Source organism: Gadus morhua, chromosome 13, assembly GCF_902167405.1.
Source record: "Gadus morhua chromosome 13, gadMor3.0, whole genome shotgun sequence".
Classification (NCBI taxonomy): domain Eukaryota; kingdom Metazoa; phylum Chordata; class Actinopteri; order Gadiformes; family Gadidae; genus Gadus; species Gadus morhua.
The window spans coordinates 14,640,409-14,662,722 of record NC_044060.1 but is presented as its reverse complement, the minus strand read 5'-3'; the positions used below and the strand labels follow the sequence as shown (position 1 = coordinate 14,662,722).

The window sequence follows — 22,314 nt, the reverse complement described above, 5'->3', positions numbered from 1 at the left end:
CTGACTGTTTGATGTATACGGCGAGACATGAATCATAGAAATTCTATTAAAAACCCCTTGAATGGCTGACACCAGAATATTATTTGTGATGATTAATTTGACTGGGCCGTTACAATGGTAGTCGTCTTGGATCGTATTAGACAAAATGGCTTTTCATTCCCTGTTAAGATCCCCCCGCTATTTTTCTTTGGACAACTCCGTGAAACAGGGTCTTCTTCTTTCTTCAGTAATAGTGGTTTGAGTGGAGCTCTCTTTGTGCAGAATCTCACAGCCATGATGCCGTACTACTTACTTTGATACCGTGGGGGTGTTGTTATTTAATAGGGATAGGATGTTCTGATATTCTGCTGGTGTAACACATAAACATTGCACTTATTACGTTTTACAGTGTGTCGGATTTCACTGTGGTCCTGTTGGTGTTTTTTTCCCGATATGGTGTAGACAAAGATGTGGCTTTTGGAAGGCACTTTTATTAGCCCACTGACATAAAGCTACTTTATAAGGTAAAGTAATGTATCTTGTAACTGTATATCGTATAACTGAGAGGCCAGAGCGTCACGAGGGTCCTCATGAGTTGCTCTACACAGGGCATCTGCAATGCATTCTGGGATTTGGGAGCAGAAACCAGAGTATAGAAACCAGAGTATGCTTGATGTTGAAAGTATCCTCCCAAAAAGTTCAGGCCTCCCTCCAAAGCCAATCCCCCAAAACACACAACTAGCTTGCTAGCTAGTTGTTAACAATTATGCCAAAAATGCATCTACATTAAATAGCTTACCCTAGCTTTAAAACTACTATTACTTTACCAGGCCTCTGTATGTATAATTCCCATTCAGTGCTTTTCATACATGCAAACCATATGTGATCACTCATTATCTCCCTTCCTTGTCCCTGCCTTTCTCCCAGAGCTACACGGGTCAGAGCGGCGGCGGTGGCGGTTCCGGGAACGCCAGCGGGAATGCCGCTGGCGACGAGGACTACGAAATCCCGCCAATCACTCCACCCAACCACCCAGAGCCCTCCCTCCTCCACCTGATGGAGCACGACTCCACCGGGTACCTCTGCCACTCGCTGCCCCACAACGGGCTCATCAACCCTTACTCCTACCCGGAGCTGCCCGCCCTCATGATGTCCAACATGCTGGCCCAGGACGGGCACCTGCTCTCCAGCCAGATGCCCTCGGTGAGTGGAAGTCAAAGGGGAACGAGGGAGCGGGAACGCAGTCTATACCTAGGAGTTTATTTGATCTGTGGACAGATTGATAGCCATATAGATAGATAGATAGATAGATAGATAGATAGATAGATAGATAGATAGATAGAGAGATAGAGAGAGAGAGAGAGAGAGAGAGAGAGAGAGAGAGAGAGAGAGAGAGAGAGAGAGAGAGAGAGAGAGATAGTTTTATATTTAGAATGATAGATTGATAGATATACAGATAGAGATCTGGCCAGAGATAGAAATAGAGATAGCTATATAGACAGATAGAGAGAGAGCCATAGAAAAAGACACATAGGTAGATAGATATAGAGAGATAAACATATAGGTAGATAGCTAGAGAGAGAGAGAGAGAGAGAGAGAGATATATAGGTAGATAGGTAGAGAGCTAGAGAGAGAGAGAGAGAGAGAGAGAGAGAGAGAGAGAGAGAGAGAGAGAGAGAGAGAGAGAGAGAGAGAGAGAGAGAGAGAGAGAGAGAGAGAGAGAGAGATAGATAGAGAGCTAGAGAGAGAAATAAAGAGCAAGACATATCGGCAGATAGATATTGAGAGAGATTGAGAGAGAGAGAGAGAGAGAGAGAGAGAGAGAGAGAGAGAGAGAGAGAGAGAGAGAGAGAGAGAGAGAGGGAGGGAGAGGGAGAGAGAGAGAGAGAGAGAGAGAGAGAGAGAGAGAGAGAGAGAGAGAGAAGGAAGAGAGAGACAGAGAGAGAGATATATAGAGACAGAAAGACTGACATACAGACAAAGTGTCATGCAAAATCATTCGTGCAGCAAATGTTTCATATCCCTAATATAAAACATGAGTTATATCTTTATATCGTTATATCTATCAAACACTTTTTTGGATGTACAAAAATATCAACCTCATTAAAACGGAACCGCCATGCAAGCACTCATTTCATGATACACTGTGTGCAACCGCACACAAAAAAGAAATTTAACATAAAGAATATATTACAACATGAAGGAGGAAAGAAATGGGGGGTGTGGGACTTTAATGGTGCTCATTGGCTGCTAAGTCAGCTCTTATTCGCGGAGAAAAGGATTGTGGGTAAATTCTATAGTATAATTTGGAGACAGCTTGCATCGGTCAATCTGTCAGGCATATCACGATGAATACCCGCTGATTACTCTCTCAGCACCATACAAAACCCTTCCCTAATTACAACCCGTAATTGCATTCACATGTGATGCAGTAAAAAATAGAACCTTTCCCCGCATTTTGGCATTTCCATTTTCTTAGGTAACAGCGTTGAAGAAATGATGTACGTGTTACAGTTTTGCTACAATAAATGTACAAAACCAAAGCTTTCTGTATTTTTTCTTATCTACACAACCAGAGTAGCTACATTTGTGTATTGAAGATGAAGCCAGTTTTACTATTGATTCATGTATATTTAAGTACAGGGCGTTCTCAGATGCCTTCAGCCAGACAACATCAAATGAAACGCAACATTCTTTTTAGATTTGATTTTTATATTGATGACATCGCCTTTTGGTGTATCCAAAATCCTATCTGAACTTTGAAGGTCAGAATTTCACAATGTTCTATCATTTCATTGCCGGTTTTTATTTATTTATTACAGTTGCCATATTGTGTAAACAACCAATCCTGTTGAATACAAAAAAACGTGTTATTTTTTAGATGTAGGATTCATCATCCCTTTGACAAAAACTAAGAGGCTGCCATGCGTATTAAATTTCACGCAGCATATTTGAATGTTTCTCATAAACAATGACAGATGAGGGGTAAACAGCATCCACTGGTCCCAGGCAATGCCGCGGCTTGATACAAATCTTGAAATATACGCCGCTGCTCCCTGTAATGCTCCCATAGGTATTGGACTCGTATATCATTTATCTTCATCGTCATTTCACATTTTGATCATGACCTTTACAGGGGAGACAGTGGTTGATTGGCCATTTGTTCTCTTGGTGGACAGGTAATTCATTACAGCTTCAAAGCACACACTCACACACATACACACACACACAGACACACACACACACACACACACACACACACACACACACACACACACACACACACACACACACACACACACACACGCTCACATGGCTTGGTTAGAATAAAGCGAATATGGCAGGTTGTACGATGAAAACACACCAGGCTTTTATGCTTTTGTTGTTGTGGTTGTTTTCCTTTTGCTTTTAATATGAACCAGCACGCTAGTTGCTGTGTTATTGTATTCAGTGGATGAGTTAATGGCAGCGGTTTGAGCTGATGTTGGTGCCGATAGTGAGGGATCCAAAGGGGGCTTTTAGTTTATTGTAAATCCAGTCAGGTAAAAAAAAGCTATTTAAAATAGAATTTCAATGAAATGATTCATCAGGGTCTCCTCACGGTGCTGTATTATTATTCTGTTGTCCTGGGTTCTCGAATAGAACCGTAGCAGTGTGGACGTAGGGTTTAGAGTAATGGCATAAAATCACTGCTTGATTACTCAAAAGTATTTTTATTTATCTGGGATCTATTACAAATTGCTTTTTTCTTTGCTCTTAAACTACTCAATCCTCGATTTTCTCCAACCACAATCTGGTTTTGAACAGCTCAGAGACAAATCCATAAACCACAGCTAAAAAACCCAGGATAAAACGTATAACGTAGCATATAAAGAAGCACAGATAGAATACAGCGGCCCAAGAAGAAACAGTTCAAATTGAATCGCCCGCATGGCTGTGTGTGTGTGTCTGTGTGTGTGTGTGTGTGTGTGTGTCTGTGTGTCTGTGTGTCTGTGTGTATGTGTGTGTGTGAGCGTAGGGAGAGAGACCCCGGGTATCTATTAAAAACGGTGAGTCACCTTGACACACTCTGGTGGGCAGGGTAATTAGGCGGACTGTGCACTTCAAACAAGGCGGCGCTGCCATTATCAACGTAGCTACTCCACGCAGATAGATGGATAAATAAAGAGCTGCTTTCGCTCCTGGTAGACTGCACTGGATGGGCATTGGTCTGGGCCAGGGAGGAGGGGCTCGATAGCAACAGTATATATGTTGATGGGATGAGGTGCTGCTGCTGGGGAAGTTGCCCCTGGTGTGTGTGTGTGTGTGTGTGTGTGTGTGTGTGTGTGTGCGCGTGTGTGTGTGTGTGTGTGTGTGTGTGTGTGTGTGTGTGAGTGTGTGTGTGTGTGCTTGAATTTTTGTCTGTAATATAAAGACACTGTGCATTGGGGGAGGGTGCACCCACAGATGTGTGTGTGTGTGTGTGTGTGTGTGTGTGTGTGTGTGTGTGTGTGCGTGTGTGTGTGGCTGTATGTTTTTGTAATATGTAGACACCGTGTGTGTGTTGGGGGAGGGTGCACGCACACACGTGTGTGTGTGTGTGTGTATGTGTGTTTGGATGTTTCTACATTTGTGAGCACGTTTGTGTGTGAGTGTGTCTATGTAATATGTATACACTGTGTGTGTAGGGGGAGGGCGCATTCCCAAACGTGTGTGTGTGTGTGTGTGTGTGTGCATGTGTCTACAAGTACAAGTGTGAGCGTATCAGTTTGTGTGTGTGTGTGTGTGTGTGTGTGTGTGTGTGTTTCTGTGTACGTGCGCGTGTCTACTATAAACAATATCTATGCTGTTGAAATGGATCCACTACATCTGGAGGTCAGGCCTTATATTCAATCTTGAGCACATTGAAAAAAAAAATCCATTACGGTTCATCTTTCCTGCATCAGCCATTCTATTGTGGTGCCGCAGTGAGATCTGTTTTCATCAGGCAGATTCAATACGTGAGCTGGGCAATGAAAAGAGTGCTATAGGGCTGGACGGAGAGAAGAGGGGATGAGGATAGAGGGGAGAGAGAGAGAGTGAGAGGGAGTAATATGTGGAGGAGAGAGTGAGAGAGAGGGAATAGTGGCTGGGGGGGGGGGGGGAGCAAAGATGCTCTGGTACGGTCACAAGAAGAGGAGAATCTTTATTTTATTCTGTTGGGAAAATGTGGTGAAAATAGCCTTGAACCTTGAGTTTCTTGTATCTCGGGAATATTTTAAAGGTGTATTTGGATATGTTTTACATTATTTTGGTGTTTCAACGTAGCCTAGTCAATGATCTAGTATGAGCCTTGTTCACGGTGGGTAACATTGTTCAAGGTAGGCTCCTCAGCTACATAGCGGGCCATATGTGGAATATTTAGATACTAATTTATCATAAATAGCAAGACAACCGCAACACAATGGGTGTTTATTTAACATTTCTTTGATTATTTTTTTGAGTATTGTTCATTTGAATGATGTTTTTAATTTGAACGAATGTTGTTGGTAACAGCATTTTCATGAATGACGTGGGTTTTCAAAAGCTAGCACACATTTTGGAATGGCAGATATTTGGCTGCTCTGCTCTCCTTGGTCTCTCTTTGCTCTCTTGCCCAGTGAGAGATCCAAATGTTTTGTTTAACATGCGAAATACATTCCACCAGAAGGATCAAACAATTTTGTTTTTAGTCGGGCTTATGATTGATTCTTGCTTTTTTCTAAATATACAACTAAAGTTAACAAGGGAGACATAATGAATTATGCTAACTACATCCTTTAAACAGAAACCCACCATTCGTCTCGTCTGCCAAGCCAGAGTGAATAATGCACTTGTACTCCCCACAATTTGTAGAGAGGTAATTCTTCCAGTTCGTCAGACTCTTTCAGGGATACTTATTGTGCTGTGGTGGAGAAGCCCCTCCTGGCTTCTCCACTACAGCACAGCCTTTCTGTGATATTTTGATGCATTTGGCAGGTCTCCCTCTCTCTCTCTCTCTCTCTCTCTCTCTCTCTCTCTCTCTCTCTCTCTCTCTCTCTCTCTTTCTCTCTTTCTTTCTCTCTTTCTCTCTCTCTCTCTCTCTCTCTCTCTCTCTCTCTCTCTCTCTCTCTCTCTCTCTCTCTCTCTCTCTCTCTCTATGTTAATGTCCTCACTGTCATACTATCTTTCACAAGTTCCAAAACACATTAGACATTGAATAGCTGTGCTCAGGTTGCACCGATCTTATCAATAAAAAGCCAGGAGAGATACACATCTCGGATACCGCACGTGAAGACTTTCTGGAATCACAAGTGAGCAATGTGACCTTAATGTTGTTTAGCTTGTATGTTTACGTGTGATGTTGTCTGACTGATACACAAATAACGATTAATTCAGGATGGTAGTAGGCCTGTGATTATTCATTGAAGAGCTACCATGTCTCTGTCAGAGTCAAGATGTGTAGAAAAGTGCACATCTATAGATTTCCAAATTGCTGGCTCAAATGCGAGCATTGTATGTTGGTCACATCCATTTGTTCATTCATTAATTCATGAATTGACTGGATGCCCTGCTCTAAAGGGATGGACTTGCTTATCAATATTTGTGCAAAAATAACAACAGTCCGCTACAACGTGTAGCAGACTTCAGAAAGCCTGCTATATGTCAATGTCTACACCTTCAGGTTCATTATAAATAACCCTAACCCTAATTCACCAACAGGCTCATTTAGGGCTATCTCATACATTTATCCTACATCAAAATACCAAATGCATTATGGGAAGATACCCCACTGCTAATCATCACCCAAATGTATTGGATCTTGTTCCTTCTCGGACATAATGCTTTGGTTTTTCATTACTGATGCATATTCATCACAGGAAAGAAGAATATAATCTGATAATCCAAAAGGCTAGCGATTCTGATCACTGTCTGTATTTTATTAGTTATTTATTTATTGTTGTGCATGTGCTCCCAACATTAGATTGCCTGGCATGTGTTACTGGCATTGTCCATCATCATAATGGCGATAGATTTAAGTCTGTTTTCGAGCCGGGGCATTGTGCTATACTTATCGTTCAAAATGCAATATACGGTGATGATATGAAGCAAGAAGCCATTTCTTTCCAGGCCGTCATTCTCAGTCATTGGCTAAAAGGATTACGCTGTCCCGCAACATGATGGAATGGTTGGCCCTTTCCACCACAGTTCAACAAGCCCACTGATAGAGTGGGATTTATATTTATATCACTTATTTTAGCCATTCAGACACAAGGAAATGCGCAAGAATCATCAAGGCTCCCACCATCACACAAAACAGCATTTGCTTATTCAGCGCTCTCTCTTGAAATCCACCGTAAGAAATATTCATTAAATAATAATATGAAATATATCTGAATTCAAAAAATTGTTAGATGTGTGTGTTTATATTTATTTAATGTTGGTTATTTTGGTTTGTGATTATTTATTTTCAAATAGCGCCTTAGGCTAATGTACCATTTTGGTATTTCACAACCCCCGTAACACCCCCCACACATCCCCAGTCCCATAAATGAACCATCACAGCGATAAATCAGAGGACAAACAGAGACTTGTGCGAACCCTGAAAGGTTCAGAGATTTATGTAACACATTCATGTTTTCCACTTCCTCATTTTAGTACTCCACTGGTAAAGCCCAGCTAATAAAAGCTCCTATTAATATTTCCTGTTGCTTAGCAACGGCAGGCTGCAAGTAATAGCATTCTGTGGAAAAATAGATGACCGATAAGAAAAATTCAATTCTCTTCTCATCTCCTGGGAGAAAGTACCTTATTTCTCTGGCAATATGATATGAAACTGTAGTTGTATATTAGGAAATGCCTTGAAAGAAGTTATTTTCCAATTTTATTATTGGGGTGTGGGGGGAGATGTTCAATGCCAGCTTCAATGTCAGCTAATCTTTTCCTACCCCTCGCTCTCTGATAAAGTCAATTAACCTATAGGATTAAGCTAATCAGAGGATACGGTGTCAACTTCATTTCTCTTTTTAATCAAAAGTGGTGTTGAATGGCACATGTGCTGAACTTTAATGGAATAGTTATGAGACAAATGCATGCCTTCACAATAGAGTTTTAATTTCCACTCCTTTGAGGTACGAATGGTCTTTCACTGCTCTGCTTTAGAACAGTTCACAGCGTTCTGCGCTTCACTGCGTCTACTCTCTCTAACAACACAAGAAGGTGATTGTTTTTCTTTCAGTCAAAGAACATACAACAAACACATGTTGGGTAAAAATAAAGTGGGTTGTTTTTGTTCTGTTTCTTGCCTGCCTCCTCAAAACAAAAACACAATGCCACCAAAAGAAATCATCCGAGTGCAGAACAGTGTAGTCAAAGAAACAATTCAAAAATTATCCACAGCAGATAGCCGGTGTTATGAAGGAAGATACGTAGATAAAGCATTTCATATTACATCTAGCAACTGTGGCCCCTGCTGCGATTTATCATGCCATGAAATCGTGTCCATATTGCACTGTGCTGTATCTCAGCCATCCATCAGCCCATTCTGCTTCTGGCAGCAGGACTATGCTGCCCTGGTGGCCATGGAGAGAACCTCCATATCGTCGCTGTGCAGTGCTCTTCTGGTGGAAGACAACACAATAATTCAGTTTTTGCACGTAAGAGCATGTTCAGGATAAATCTGTGATTAAGAACATTGAGGGATGCAAGGCCGTTTTCATGTGAAGTAGTTTTCATTTTAAAACATCTGTGGTTGAAAATGTTAATTGGCTCTAAAAGGCTTGAGTTTGTTTGCGCCAAATGTTCCCCATGTCTACCAAGGCTATCACATACGGTTAATTAGGATGAATACGCATACAGGTTTGACGAGGAAATACAAAAGGACACTTTGCTTGAGAATGAAATAAAATGAAACAGAATCTAGACATTGAATGAGGTTGTTAGCGATGTCCTTGTTATATACCACTAAGTGCTGCTGTATCCCCCACACACGGCAGTACATCATTTGTATGTTACAAGCGCTTCACCGTAGCATGTGTTTTCCTTCAGGTCCTCAGTTGGATGAGGGTGATGAAGGCTGCTGTCAGAAACGTGTTAGCTCTGTAGCATGAGCAAAGTTAAAGCACATGCAAATCACCTTCTGGTACCATCGTTCTTGGCATGACCCCAGACTATGGGTGTGTGTGTGTGTGTGTGTGTGTGTGTGTGTGTGTGTGTGTGTGTGTGTGTGTGTGTGTGTGTGTGTGTGTGTGTGTGTGTGTGTGTGTGTGTGTGTGTGTGTGTGTGTGTGTGTGTGTGTGTATCTATGTTTGGAGATACATACACACAAGGGACTATATTTTTGTTTGTGAGCTCTTTCTTTTTTTGTACTCATTATTTGTGCATCTGTGCTCATTTTTGATCCGTACCCCATCCCTACCCACCCCCCTCTCTCTCTCACACACACACACACACACACACACACACACACACACACACACACACACACACACACACACAATTATTCAAATACACACACACACACACACGGAGAGGGTCTACACTGTGTTTGACACGGCAGTCAGCGGTCTCATTAGCGGCAGCAGAGACGTGCCTTCAACCGTCATGAGTGTGTGTGTGTCTGTGTGTGTGTGTGGGGGGGCCTGTGTCTGTGTGTGTTTCAGTGTGTGTGTGAGTGTGTGCATGTTTGTCTGTGTGCTGGTGCATCTGTGCGCGTGTGTGCATGTGAGTCATGTGTGTGTGTCTGTGTGTGTGCTAGTGAATCTGTGCATGGGTGTGCATGTGAGTCGTGTGTGTGTGTGTGTTTGTGTGTGTGTGTGTGTGTGTGTGTGTGTGTGTGTGTGTGTGTGTGTGTGTGTGTGTGTGTGTGTGTGTGTGTGTGTGTGTCTGTGTGTCTGTGTGTGTGTCGACATGTCATTCCAGACAAGGCTGTGATTCTCTGACGCCACGCTCTGTAAGGTGGGCTCTGAGACGCTCCCAGGCTGGGGGCGGGAGAGGTAGAGGAACATTGAGATAAAGTTAAGAGGAAGAGACACAGAAAGTGAGAGAGAGAGAGAGAGAGAGAGAGAGAGAGAGAGAGAGAGAGAGAGAGAGAGAGAGAGAGAGAGAGAGAGAGAGGCTAAAGATACATAACGTGGAAGAAAACATATGTATGTGAGAGAGAGGGAGAGAGAGACAGAGAGTAAAGAGGAAGGAGGAAGGAGGCTCTGACTTCATGCTGTAATGAGGGACATGGGTGGAAAGTGCTGAGAAGAGGGGGGGGGGGGGCATCACAACATTTCTATCTGCAACCAACCGTGTTGCGGTCACTGCGGCAGATCCGCATCTCCAACCAGATGTCGTCAAGTCAATACTCAATTTCAATCGACCTTCTGTCTCCTGAAAATGGAGGAATGTATTTTTGTTAATCATGAATATATTAGGTAATCGATATTCTAATTTATGATACAGGTAAACATACATTTCCTGTTAGAGAAAGTGAAATGGGAGATTGGTGCGAAAGTTAATTGTAACTTCAGTATTTAACATATGCATGAACAAAGTGCTCACATGCCCACTATAATTAACACTTACGGTTGCTTGTTTCCTAGAGGAATGGGCGTCTTTTTTCAGCTCAATTATTAATGACTTGATCAGAGGTTCCGTACGTATTGGATGTGAGGGCAGCTTTCCTCTAGCTTTTACCCATTTAATGCCAGCGTGTATTTGGATTGAGCAAACATACTTGACCTAAAAGTGTTGGTGTTAAACATTTTTGTTGTTCCAAAAAATAACTAAGCCTCGAAATGTCTCTTTGCCAGAATAGCAAACGATAATTTGTCAGTTCACCGTTTTTAAATTTGGATTCAACAACTCAACTGAATACCTTACCAATGGTTTGTTTGTGTGTAAATTAACTCTGTTAAACAGACTTAATGTGTAAAAAAAATTTTTTTTTAACACATATTAAGTTACTCTGTACATACGAGCATATTCTGCTTGCAGTATTTCCCTCCGTGCTGTAGAATCCCTCCGGTGACGAAGCCTCGAAATGTCTCTTTGCCAGAATAGCAAACGATAATTTGTCAGTTCACCGTTTTTAAATTTGGATTCAACAACTTCAAAAAATTGTTTTCTAGAGGAATGGGCGTCTTTTTTCAGCTCAATTATTAATGACTTGATCAGAGGTTCCGTACGTATTGGATGTGAGGGCAGCTTTCCTCTAGCTTTTACCCATTTTATGCCAGCGTGTATTTGGATTGAGCAAACATACTTGACCTAAAAGTGTTGGTGTTAAACATTTTTGTTGTTCCAAAAAATAACTAAGCCTCGAAATGTCTCTTTGCCAGAATAGCAAACGATAATTTGTCAGTTCACCGTTTTTAAATTTGGATTCAACAACTCAACTAAATACCTTACCAATGGTTTGTTTGTGTGTAAATTAACTCTGTTAAACAGACTTAATGTCTAAAAAAAAAATATTTTTAACACATATTAAGTTACTCTGTACATACGAGCATAATTCTGCTTGCAGTATTTCCCTCCGTACTGTAGAATCCCTCCGGTGACGCGAGCAAAAGAGAGGCAGTGTTGCTTAGCTTTTTTCTTGAATGTGCGCGCATGAATTCTTGAATGCGCTCCCTCTCATTAGTACTCTTCAGCATCTGCAAATGACCCTCCCGGGTATATGTACGACAAGCCAAAGAGACGGGTAAGGGAATAAAGAGCGGGAGAGAGCCATGCAGAGAGAGAGAGAGAGAGAGGATGAGAATACATTACAGTGAGGAAAGGCAACCAGGGGCGAGACAGCTTGCTTTGAGGAAGAGAGCTGTTAACGGCGCTTTGCCCCGAGGGCTGAGCGACGACTAGTCGCTGGGAGGGCCCGCGAGGCCCCAGCGTTTGGCTCCCAACCTGAAGGGGGTCCTGTGTAGCGCTGTGTTGCTGCAGCGTGCAGCGCGCTGTGGAGGGATCAGTCTCCAAACGCACCGCTAATTAAAGCTGTCACGGCCGTGCGCCTGCAGGGATAATGTTCTATTATTATAGTCATTTGTTTCAATTAAACGCTGGGTGATTTTACAATAGCGAGCGGCGGACCTGTGTGAGTGAGCCATCACTCTGAACAAGATGGCTCCCGTCAGATCCCGGGCGGGGGAAGAGACGGAGGAGGCTGGGGAAAAGGGCCCCCGGAAAACTCCCACCGTTATTGATCAGGATGCATTCAAACAAGCAGCGCCGAGGCACTCCTCACTCTCAACAGTGAGTGGAGGGAAGTATGTGGGATTGTCCGTGCGTCCACCTCCTTAACTCAGGTGCGTTTGGTGTATTGAACTTTGTTTTTCATTAGGACTTCATGATGGCAATACTGTGCATGGTCACATAGCAATATGGCATCTTAAGCTTAAAATGACCTTGGCTGACACATGCCGAATGAATTGTGTATCCAAAATGCTTTGCAAATTCAAAAAAACACAAGCCCATTGATGGAAAACACAAATGCAAAAGCCACAGCATAGCGGAAGTGAGCATCAACGGATGAGGACAATGAAACGAACCGGCCAGTAGACTCTCTCAAATGAATAGTGTGTGTCCGTTTCATTCTGCTCACTGGCCACTCTGTTGTATTTTGTGTTACAGCTATTGCATTTGTGTTGTGGCGTTGCAGTTGTGCAATGGTGTTTGCAGTTACGTTCTGGCATTTGCATTTGTGTTTTTCGCTTTATTATTATTAATAAATGTACACATTATTTACACTTTAGCACATCGTTTTAGAAATGCAGTTCGTTTGACACGCTCTGCATTCCAATGTATTATTTTCTTCAACATATTGAAAGTTAAACACATTGACCTTCAAGGCCCAATGTATTTTCTCCAGTGCCATCTCAACATTCTCCTGCTAACAGAGTTTTGGTTATCACCTTACTCTATGGCCATAATATTTTATGTCACAAGTAAATTTCCATGTTGGGCCAATGATATAATTTATCATTGCACACAAGGCAATGGAGGACCAAAAGGACCACTCCAAATGACATATTTCCATATTGTAAAGGTTGTGAATGGAATGCGTTAAGATGTTTGGAGTGTTAAACACACACCCACACTTTTGTCTGACCTGTCTGTCTAACTTCCTCAGGCTGAGTAATGCTTTAGGGGTTTCCCACTAGAGCACCATCTAAGGTTTTGCATTAATTGCTTGTAGAGAACTATCCAAATAACTGGTATTCAAATATTTGGATAATAATTCTGAATATAGTTTGTTATCTTCTGTAGCTTAAGTATAGCGTAACTGTAAAGTAAGTCCCTCTTCTGTCTGCTCTGACATTAACTCCTCTATTGGTCATTTGTTCTGTAGTTAAAATAACTCTTTTAATTTCATATCACTTCTAAGTCTGTTTTTGTAATACGTTGACCCTCGCCATGCCATAATAAATTCACTGGTCAAAATAGACATAATCGAAAATATTAAATTTAAACTAAGTTAAAGTTTGGAACCTAAGGTTTTAACATAAATTAAAACAGTAGTATAGGAGGAAGCTACTAATGAAAATCACGTTGATGCAGTATGCTTTGAGACTGAATATAGTTCTGGTTGTGGTCTTTCCTATTTTGTATGACATTTTTCATTTAAATAGAGGATGATCATTATTTTATCGTCACTCAGAGGGGGAGTTCATGAGGATCAAGTATTTAGTGGTTTTCTGACAAAAGATTACGCTGTCAAGATTCAACTATTGATTTTAGAAGGGCCAAGTGTTGCCTGCTCCCCTTGCAAAGGCTGTCTGTGTTCTAAATGCTAGCTGAATTAAACATTTATCATTTTTAAATGAAGGAAAAAACAAAGGTTTGTTAAAAGGACTCAGGTTAGAATTATTTGCAAAAAAACATAGAGGTTATTGGTAGTCCTTGGCACAACGATAGCTAGCGAGCTAAGCTAGCTTCTTTTGGTGCTGCGGCTCCACTCGGGCTCCGGAGGCTCTTCTCTACCTCCCTGTGCTGTGTTGGTGAAATCCCCTTAGCTTAATCAAACGGTGCAGGCAATCGGAGTGGCCATGAAAACAGTTTCAAAGGTAAGGTCACGGGGGGTGCAAGAGGAACAATGGCTTTCTCATATTCCATCCCGCATGCAATGTGCTACACGTAATTGGAAAGCCTTTTGTTATTTGACTCCCATTTTACTATGATGTACAAGATGTGAATACATACTTGGCAGATGCAATGGTGGCAGAGAGGAGCAAGTTCAGGCCAAGTTTCCTGGCTCTGCTTCACAATTTAGGTCGACCAGAGGCTTGCTCATCACCAACAGCAATCTAATCTAACTCTGGGCTGACCTCCCTGAAGGGATGGATTTTGGTATTCCAAGAATTTCTCTCTCTCTCTCTCTCTCTCTCTCTCTCTCTCTCTCTCTCTCTCTCTCTCTCTCTCTCTCTCTCTCTCTCTCTCTCTCTCTCTCTCTCTCTCTCTCTCTCTCTCACAAATCTTGAAATTACAAGAACCCTGTCACTCACCTTTTTAATAGCATGAGAACCACAAAACAGCAATAGGGTTGGTATTGTGTGATTCATTCAGGTTAGAATCAGGGTAGACATTCAGCAATCCTGAATGTGTGGAATAGTTTTGTGTAAGTGTGAAGATACATTTGATACTGCATGTTGTGAGGCAGGCAAAATCATGCTAAACCATGACTATGTGTGGATATTTGACATCATTTCCACTGGTATCAAAACAATAATGCCTTTCAATATTCTAGTTTATTTCTGCATATGCATACTTCATGTATGCATACATGGTCCCAATCCAATATGCACAATGATATGAAACACTACATCTCTGCTATAGAGCAAGAAGACCTGTAATGACTAACTAAACCCTGTTACTTAGTCTCAACACACACACACACACACACACACACACACACACACACACACACACACACACACACACACACACACACACACACACACACACACACACACACACACATCAGCCCTCCCCCCTCCATTGGCTCACCATTTGGATGATGCTATGAGGCATTAGCATACAGTACCTATGGCAACCAGCAACCTTTGTCAGAATCTTTCATAATATTTGTATAGCTGTCAGCCAGTGGTTTTATTTAGCTTAGATGCGATGGCGCCGCCAGATAACTTCTTACGCTCTCTGTCTTGCCCAGGTGAACACAACCAACTAAAAGCACTTAGAGGCATTTAAAAAGCACATTTGGATGACTTTTAGCCGGCAAATATCACTGTGTGAGTGGTTAGTATTATGATATTTAAACAGTTACGATATTCTGTGGGAATGGCTGCAAACTTTAATAGCTATGTAGGGCGATGTCTACTTTAATGTCAACTGTCTGGTTCTCTCCCTCCTCTTCGAGTCTCTAGCGCCTATATACCATATTTGCATCTTTTCTTGTATATCTCATATGCACTCAGTAACTTTCCAAAGGAAATGTAGTTTGGTAACAAAGGCTTTCACGCCTTTGTGTTTCATTAGTTAGGCAGGAACACTCTGCTCTAATAAAAAAAGGGGGCAGCAAATTAATTAGTGTTATGCAATATGGGCACGGATATAAATAAAAGCTAACGGATTGAGTACGCTGTATTTAATCAACAAATGCCATTCTTTTTGCATTCGGTTTCCAAATTTTGCCTCATGTCCAACAATATGTATTGAAATAATATCGAACAACATATTTCACTTTTTAAGTGTTCTAGAGGAAACTGATATTGGTCCCTCACGACTCTCTTGCTTTATAAAGTGAGAGAGGATGGGTGCTGGTGTGTTTTCTGGACATTGGGAGGGAGCGCTACTGTCACCTCCAGACCTGTTCTCTCAATCTCTCCATTGTTGTTGATTTGAAACATGCTGGAGCTCACGTTAAAGGTTGACAATTTTCGCTGTGAGGCGGTTGCCATGGAAATAAATCTGCTGTTTCTGCATTCATGTTTGATTAATTGGTTTTTCAATGCTGGTTGTTGAAGACCCTTAAAGAGCAGTTCCGTGGAGAGTGAGGGGAAATTTATGGATTTTTATTTATTTTTCTTCCTCCCGGTTTTTGGGGTTTCCATTTCTTTATTTTCTTTGCTGTTTTTCCATTTTTTTAGGCAGAGGAGTGATGGTGTTTTCAATTGTGATTGGAAGCTGGAGGTTGTACTAGTTCTGGAGGTTAGAGCAGGGTTATTTCAAATGCAAAAGGAATGTCTTTGTTCACTGCTGTCTTTTGTTAGCAGCTGCTGAGCCAAACACTGAATCTAATGTCCTGTGAATATGATGTGTTTTCAAAGCGGACCACAGCCTCTTACAACATTACTTTGCAGCACATTTTTTATTCCAGGAACCTACTGGGACCAATTATGATTAGAGAGGCAAAGCCTTCATCTTTGAACCTCAACTCATGTTTATCAAGACCTCATATGCTGGGGCCCTTTCAATTTGATCTTTTTAGCACTGTGCTAATGTCTAATGTATTATTTAACTCATGAATGTTTAAGGGGCCTAATAAATGCTAGTTCATCACTTTCTGATCTGTAAATTGCCAAACATTTCCATTTAGGCTTGCATTAAAAGCATCCTTTCGGCCCGTGTTCTGTGTCTCTACATGTAGTGGAAGAAGAAAAAGGCTTTTTGATCTCCCTACTAGTTCTGGTGGAGAATCTTTGGAGGCTACGGAAAGTAAACTTGGAGTGTGAGGTTATCAGGTCTCTGGATGGCTGATGGGTTTTCCTCCATAAGTGTTCTTGATTAGTGGCTCTATCATCAGCCATAATGGCTGTTTTGTTTCCATCCGTTGTGGGGCCCAGCCGATGGAAAAGATAGGCTCTGAACTTAATTAACAGCGCTGCCGAATTATAGATTATTTTTGTTCTTTCTTTCTTTCTTTCTCCCATTTTCAATTCACCCTTACCACTCTCTGACGTCTTGCTGAAATATTGTCGTCTATGTGTGGGTAATGCAGTGGTCTGTTGTTCTGTTTTGAAACAGAGTGGTTACGTTAAACATTGGACGGAGAGGCTGTGGTTAGATTCGACATCTCCTAGGATAATTTGTTGCTTGTAAGGAAGCTTCTTATGTGCGGTTCAAGTAAGAGTGCAATGTGAAGTAAGGAGGAATTTGAGGGTCCCCACAGAAGTTTTCCCTTATGCGTATTCCACAGTTCAGAGAGATTGCAGGCATGATAACAATTACGTTATCTTTTAAATTGTATCTGATATAATTTCTCCCTCTTGTCTATTCTTGGTTAAATAGTGAAATATCAGAAGATGTCTTAAATCCAATAAAATACAAATATTTTGTCATCCAAAGTTAATCTCATCAGAAACAAAAATAATAGAGTTAAAGCATAAACATCCAAATATCAATGCATTTGGATAATTAGCGTCATTTATTTCTTCCTTTGAAACCTTTAAAAGAGGTTAAGTTAGTAAATCTGGTATTTTTCTTTCACCCCAGATGCAGGAGATGGCTTTGCACCACCACCATCACCAGCAACAACAACACCACCACCACCTCCACCACCAACACCACCACCACCACCCAGATGGCCATCATTACGACCCTTCCCGTCACAACCCTTTACTAAACAGTTCCCATAGGATACTGGCCAACCCAATGAGCGCCCTGTCCCAGCTGAACCCCCAGCTCGGACGCGGCCCCCTCCCCCACGGTTCCCCCTCCCCTCCCGGGAGTAAATCGGCCACGCCCTCCCCCTCCAGCTCCAATCAGGAGGAGGAGAATGAGTCTCATTTGAAGGTACTTGTGTGTGTTGCAATTTGCATGTATTCTCCTTTGGTTTCTGGAAGGGGATGGATAGCAGTGATTCCCATGGTAGAGAGAGGGTATTGTTGATGGCTGTTAGTTAGTGTCATCCATTCGATTAAGACATTCTGTGTTTTCTGGTAGACGAGGACATTTGTGATTTTCCATGTTTTATATTTGGTACGCTAAGCACATTTATCATTAGGTGTTTTTTTGGAGGACTGGAAAACACTGTTAACGTGGATCCTATTGTGTGTCCAATATGTCACCAGAGTCACATCAAGCGAACACAGGGATTGCTTAGCAACACATTGTTTACAGTTCAATAAATATAGTATCAATGGCCATCCAGTTAGTCAACAAATATGCAGTGTAAGGAATAAACAACAATACAATATGCAGTTCAAGATCCCAGGAAGCCATAAGGTGTCCATACAACAATATCCACCCAAACATCGTTCTGGCAGTGATTAATCCAATGTGTGATTTTAAACACATAGGATTTAAAACATATGTATATACATAAAAAAAAATATTTTGCCATTTCATCAGTCACATCAAAGACATTCACATATGGCACTCTTAACATGTCATCCTGAATGGCATGCATATCGTTTTAGTTTTTTCAACTTGCTGATAACCTATCGAAACATTTACATTCAGCAAAAAAAGTCTGTTTTTCATCAGTGTGTAATCAAAGATTTAAAAAAAAGGCCAACGGCAGTTGTGTGTGGAGCGGTGGGCTCTGTGTTAATGTCCCTTTCAATTCATCACGGCTGCAATAGTTAATGTCGACTACACATGTATTGAACACATGGTTCAAATAAAGTTTATATGGTTCACCTGGACAAATGTTACAAGCATTCTTCAGAGGACCAATCATGCACTTCAGAGGCTTGTTTGAAACCATATTGTAGACCTTAAACTGCTTTTTTTCTACAGCCATATCATAAATCCTTTTGTGTGTGTGTTTGTCTGTGTGTGTGTGTGTGTGTGTGTGTGTGTGTGTGTGTGTGTGTGTGTGTGTGTGTGTGTGTGTGTGTGTGTTTGTGTCCGTTCTTCTACTAGATCACGGGCGAGAAGCGGCCCTCCTCAGAAATGATGAAGCCCAAGCCCAAACCACAGAAGAAGAAAAAGAAGAAGGACCCCAATGAACCCACCAAGCCTGTGTCGGCCTACGCCCTGTTCTTCAGAGACACGCAGGCCGCCATTAAGGGACAGAACCCCAACGCCACCTTCGGAGACGTGTCCAAGATAGTGGCCTCCATGTGGGATGGACTGGGAGAGGAGCAGAAGCAGGTAGCCATGTGAAACCAAATGGTGGCCATTGGGCTATATTCACCCAGCGGCCATCTTGGCTCAAAACGCTGTCCGTGTGAGGGGAACTGAATGCGTAATTAGTTGCCCTCACCCAGATAGTTTTGAGAGCCAAGATGGCCGCATGAATACTTAGCATGACTATCACAAAAGCCATTCCAGCAAATAAATAGTTTACAGGTGAATACATTTGATCTTTTTAATTTGAATAGAGATTGTATTTAAAGCATATACACAGGTGTGTCTATCTAGTGAAAGCAGAAATGTGTTTTAATAAGAAAATGAAAGACTATTTCAAGGTTGGTCTATGAAAATATACATACACAATGGTACATTCTTCATAAACTACATTTTCGCCATTCCAGACCAGCACACCCAGCCAAAATACTTGTTTTTGTTTTTTTGTGAGTGTGGTAACAAATGGTGTTGTGAAATGAATGGAAAATGAGTCTGGTCTGATGATGCTGGTCACAGACGGACTCATATTTTTAGAATACGCAGAGTGTCTGTGCACACGCACACACACGCAAGCACACACACAACCCCCCCCCCCACACACACACACACACGTAGACCGGTTGTCAAATAAAAGTACCTGTCTCCATGACAAAGTACAGCCCATTCTCCTTAGCCCCAACCAACGTCGCCTAGACCCTTTCTTGCACCAGTGTGTGTTTTTCTCTCTCCCTCGCTCCCTCTCTCTCTCCCCTACTTTATATACGCTGGACTTTGGAGGCCGTCTGTCCCTTTTATTTGCAGTTAATTTTTGCCACCTTCGCCGGGGCTCTTCACCATGAATCTTCATTTCGCCGCTGACACCCTTGAATGTGAATTCCTCATTTCCTGTCCTTTTATTTATATCTGTTGCCTGGTGATTTGATCATGCCGGGAATACAAGATTAGCAATTGCCTTGTCCTTGGTTTTCGCCTCAAGGACATCTGCTACTGAAATGTTATTGTTTGTGCTTCTTCTTAACCCCTTGTTCACTGGGTTTCTTGCTAGACCTTTATAATGGTGTAGCCGCAGCCACCGCACAGGACTTTTGTCCTGGATGTAATTATTTCTCTCTTTCTTGATCTCTATCGCTCTGTGTCTGTTTCTCTATTTTAATCTGCTATTTCTTTATTTATGTTTACGTTCCTTTCAGATTGTTGTCTTTCTGTCTGTTTGTGTGTGTGTATGTTTGTCTCTCTCTCTCTCTCTCTCTCTCTCTCTTCCCCTCTCTATCGCACGCTCTTTCACCATGGACATTGTCCTTCATACTATTACCTGTACACAGAGACTGGTTTACGGAAAGGCCATTCCACCATTTCGTCTATCTAATATGTTACCGCACAGCATTTCATTTCACGTTTAGTTTCCATGAACTCGTGCTCAATTAAATGACCTCACCTAAAGGACACATAATTAACCTGACATAATGATATTTGTGTGGAATTAAATGTAGCAAAGCTTTCTTTATCTGCTTGTTTCAATAACACGAGGGGTTAGTATATACACACATCTACCATTATAGCTGTTACTAAGAAACTTGATTGCTATTCATTTAAGTAGGACTGTTGCGTTCACAAATCCTGTTCAGAATGAGGTGTCATTGGGCCAACTGCCAGTGACCGGCCTGTTATTGGATTTGTATTTGTAACTATTTTTTTCCAATTCCCAAGGCCCCTATTGGTTTTTAAACACGTTTGGTTTTTTTCTATTTTATTCACGCCATTTGCACTGTAGAAACCAGTTAATGGAGATTGCCTGGACGAGGCTATGAGTTTATTTGTTGAGTACAATGGCTCTTTTCTGCCATCTGGTGGCCAGAGATCAATCAGTGCCACTTTATTGGCTACTCCTGGCGATTGAAATACATTTTTACATCTCCAATTTATCTCAACAGAAACATAAATCTCTTTGTTACCAGTATGGCGTCTGAATTTGGTCTGGTGCTTTCCTAGAAAATCATTGCACACATTTCAATCTGTGAGATTGCAAATATGACCTATACACTCCCTCTGTTGGAAATTTGAGTTCTTCTTTAAAAAATTTCAGCGCGTAGACAATACCCCCCAACCCCATTACCCTGTTCCGGAGCTGGAGATGAATACTGTTTCTTTTAACATTGGCTGTCACATGGATTCTACAGGACGGATGAGGTGTGCTCCGTAATGTCAAAGTCAGACCTTCTGGAGCCATGCGGCAGCCCTAGAATGTAAACACAATCTTCCTCTTACAGGTTGGTTTGTTTTAACTAGAACGTGGCTCCTGCTTCCAATTACCTGTAGTGCATGTGAAGCTCTGCTGTCAAGCAGAATCCACATGAAAAGGCTGAAGGCTGCGCTGCGCGTGTTCTATGACTCTATTCTTTATCGCTGGAACAATCACAAGATTGTATGTTGTGATTTGAGTTCTTTTGTTCTTTTTTTCCTTTCCTCTCCTTTCCCTATTTTTTTGCAGTTGCTTTTGTAAGTTCCAGTTCTTGTTGGTTGTGTGCTAGTTTATATTCCAGCGCTGTCCTTGAGTTTGAAAAGAACAAAGACTTTTATTTGTATTATTATGGTTTATGTTAAGATTTATTCCTTTATTAAGATGTTTTGGAGACTATACTGTATTCAGCTTTTCAATTCCCAAAGGCATTCTTCTTTGTGGTGCAAGATCAATGCGTTGGTTGGTTTGTGTTATTCCTCAAGGTGACAAAGAGTTAAGGCTGCCCCAGAAATTAAAAAAACAACATCTTTCTTTCTTGTTTATTTATTCTCCTTTTGTTGCGTAAGATCAGGATCAATTCACAGGTTTTATTGCGAAGAGGGAGAGAGAGTGCAAATAAAAAAAGGAATAGGAACTGAACAGACTCTATTTTAATAGCGTCTGCTATGTTGTTTATCACTTAAAGGTCATAGATTGAACAGAAAAACACATGTCACTTTGTTTAAACAACTAGCGGTGTTCACTCTGAAACAGCTGTCCATGCTAACTTTTTCAGTGTCCATCTGCATCTTGGTCAGTTCATCTGCCTCTGTCTCCTTTGTTTGTTCATGCTACTCTCACTCTTAATATTTATATATCCTCTGGTTACATCCTGCAATCTTGTCTAGTCTAGTCTATGTCAACGGTAGTCTTATCTGGTCTATGTCGAGGGGAGTCTAGTCTGGTCTAGGTCGAGGGTAGTCTATTCTGGTCTATGTCGATGGTAGTCTAGTCTAGTCTATATCGAGGGTAGTCTGGTGTACGTCGAGGGTAGTCTAGTCTAGTCTATGTCGAGGGTAGTCTAGTCTGGTCTATGTCGACGGTAGTCTAGTCTAGTATATGTCGAAGGT

The 22,314-nt window shown here is 41.6% G+C and overlaps 1 protein-coding gene across 5 annotated transcripts in view; it reads left to right on the top strand.

Moving 5' to 3' along the window:
- tox2 (TOX high mobility group box family member 2) overlaps positions 1–22,314 on the top strand; it is a 97,052-nt gene that overhangs the window by 64,417 nt on the left and 10,321 nt on the right. For 3 of the 5 annotated variants that reach the window (XM_030374366.1, XM_030374365.1, XM_030374367.1), the window contains 3 exons: positions 907–1,182; positions 17,386–17,685; positions 18,760–18,990. In XM_030374366.1, coding sequence (XP_030230226.1) covers positions 907–1,182; positions 17,386–17,685; positions 18,760–18,990 — 807 coding nt within the window. The remainder of the gene's footprint in view (positions 1–906; positions 1,183–17,385; positions 17,686–18,759; positions 18,991–22,314) is intronic. The other 2 variants (XM_030374369.1, XM_030374370.1) reach the window with 1 other exon arrangement.